The sequence below is a fragment of the Myotis brandtii genome, unplaced genomic scaffold (assembly GCF_000412655.1).
Source record: "Myotis brandtii unplaced genomic scaffold, ASM41265v1 scaffold250, whole genome shotgun sequence".
NCBI lineage: Eukaryota > Metazoa > Chordata > Mammalia > Chiroptera > Vespertilionidae > Myotis > Myotis brandtii.
The window spans coordinates 1,390,807-1,393,399 of NW_005359478.1; the positions used below are offsets into that span (position 1 = coordinate 1,390,807).

The 2,593-nt window shown below is 46.7% G+C and overlaps 1 protein-coding gene across 1 annotated transcript; it reads right to left on the reverse strand.

Annotated features, from left to right (window-relative positions):
- Positions 1-1,398: 1,398 nt before the first annotated feature.
- On the reverse strand, positions 1,399-2,366 carry LOC102241849 (40S ribosomal protein SA). Its single transcript, XM_005867491.2, has one exon. The coding sequence runs from the start codon at positions 2,288-2,290 to the stop codon at positions 1,403-1,405; it is 888 nt and encodes a 295-aa protein (XP_005867553.1). The 5' UTR covers positions 2,291-2,366; the 3' UTR covers positions 1,399-1,402.
- Between the last annotated feature and the right edge of the window lie 227 nt (positions 2,367-2,593).

Here is a 2,593-nt window from a genome sequence, read left to right on the forward strand (position 1 = left end):
GTGGGAGCAAGCAGTAAACTATGCAGGGCTGTGCTGTGATGTGTTATTTTTCAAACGCAGCCAGAATGTTCCTGTTTTTATGTCTTTGCTCATACTGTTGCTTCTGTTTGGAATTTTCTCTATCTTCTCCCTCATCTCTCCAACCCTTCCACCCCTACCTTTAAGGTCCAGCTCAGTGTCCACTCCACTATGAACCCGCTGCCCTCAAACCGAATAGGAATTGCCAAACTCTCAAACCTTTAATGATAGTCATTTTTTTCCTCACTGCCTGTCTGTAGTAGTCAAGGTTCTCCAGAGAAACAGAACCAATAGGTCTATTTATATGAATGGATGTGTATATTCTATATATGTACATAATCAGTCTCTTTACATATATGTTTATTATATTACTAGAGGCCTGATGCATGAAATTCATGCAAGTGGCTCGGCCCTCGCAGCCTTAGCCGGCCCTCACAGCCCCTCACAGCCTCAGCTGGCCCTCACAGCCCCGGCTTCATCTGGAAGGTCATCTGGAAGACTGTTCTGCTGTTCAGTCTAATTAGCATATTGGCTCTTTATTATGTAGGATGTATTATAATATATAATAGAGATGTATTATAAGGGATTGGCTCATGTGATCATGGGGGCTGTCAAACCCCAAGCTCTGCAGGGTGAGTAGGCAAGCTGGAGGCCCAGGAGAGTCCATGGTGTAATTCTGCGCAAATCTGAGGGCCGAGAACCAGGGCACCCAAGGGTGTAGAGCCAGTCTGAAGACCTGCAGGCTGGAGACCCAGGAAGAGCTGATGCTTTGAGTCCAAAGGCAGGAAAAAGTCCACTCGAAGGCCATCAGGCAACTCTCTTACTATTATGAATAATGCTGCTTGCACACAGGTGTACAAATGTCTGTCAGTCCCTGTTTTCAATTATTTTTTTTATTTAATGGGTTTTTAGAGAGAGAAGAAGGGAGAGGGAGAGAGAAAGAAACATCTGTGTGAGAGTGGAACATCGATTGGCTACCTCCTGCATGCCCCCTAGAGGGTTGGAGCCCGAAACCGGTGCTGCTTTAAACATTTGCGTGCAAGTGTTTGCGTACAAGTGTTCATTTCTCTTGAAATCGCTGGGTCATATGGTAACTCTATGTTTAATCATTTGAGGAACTTCCAGAATGTTTTCCAAAGTGGCTGCACCAGCCGGGATTCTCACCAGCAGTGTATGAGGGCTCTGATTTCCTCACATTCTTGCCAATACTTATTATTATCTGACTTTAAATTCTAGCACACTCCAAAGCTTTAAATCTCTATGCTATACGGCTTCACACTTACTACAATTATGTTTTTTTTTTTTTTTTTTTTAAGACTTTTAGAAACTGTTTATTTTCCATCAACCTCATTTCCGTTCTGTTAAGAATTTAAGAATTAACAGCTTAGGACCACTCAGTGGTTGTTCCTACCCATTCAGTAGCCTGAGCAGTGGGGGCTGCAGACCAGTCTTCAGTGGCAGGCTGAGCACTCCAGTCTTCAGTAGGAAACTGCTGAATGGGTACAGAGGGCACCTGCACGCCTTCAGACCAGTCTGTAACCTCAGGCTGAGCAGCAGTGAACTCAGGAGCAGGAGCAGTCCATTCACCCTGAAATTCCTCCTTGGTCACAGCCTTTTCAGCAGCAGCCTGCTCTTCCTTTTCAATCTCTTCAGGATCTCTGTAGAAGTAAAGATCAGGCATGACTTCCCACGGGTGTTCACGGGAGATAGTGCCACGCATGCGGAGTACTTCCCGGGCCAGCATCCACCACATCAGACCCACTGAGTGAGCCCCCTTGTTGTTGCAAGGGATGGCGATGTCCACATAGCGCAGCGGAGAGTCTGTGTTACACAGAGCGATGGTGGGCAGGTTAACGTAAGACGCCTCTGTGAGAGGCTGGTGGTCAGCCCTGGGATCAGTAACCACCAGAAGTCTTGGCTCCCGGAAGGCTGCCTGGATCTGGTTGGTGAAGGTTCCAGGAGTGAAGCGGCCGGCAATGGGAGTGGCTCCAGTGGCAGCAGCAAACTTCAGCACAGCTCGCTGGCCAGTATTCCTGGATGATATGACACTGACGTCAGCTGGGTTTTCGATGGCAACAATGGCCCGAGCTGCCAGCAGAAGCTTCTCCCAGGTTCTCTTCAGATTGATGATGTAGATGCCATCACTTTTCCTTTTGTAGATGTACTGTTCCATTTGGAAGTCAAGGTTGGTGCCACCTAAGTGGGTTCCTGCTGCAAGGAACTTGAGGACATCCTCCTCCTTCATTTGCAGGACATCAAGGGCTCCGGACATTGTGAAAAGTTTCCCTTTAAGTTACGTGGGAACCGAGAACAACGCCGTATGGAGCCCTCCCTGGGTAGCGCGGAAAGTACAATTATGTTTAACATGATCCATTTTATGGGCCAGAAAAGGGTATGCTATACCTAGGAAAGAGACGCATGAAAATGGTCAACATAAAGAAGGTTTTTCCCTTGGAGGGAAATTTCAGGTAACAGGAAAAAAAGAAAAGATTATAAGTAACACCTACTTTCTTCTCTACTCCATGGGATGGGTGAGGTTCCCACACATACAGATGATTATTACCTGGCTGACATT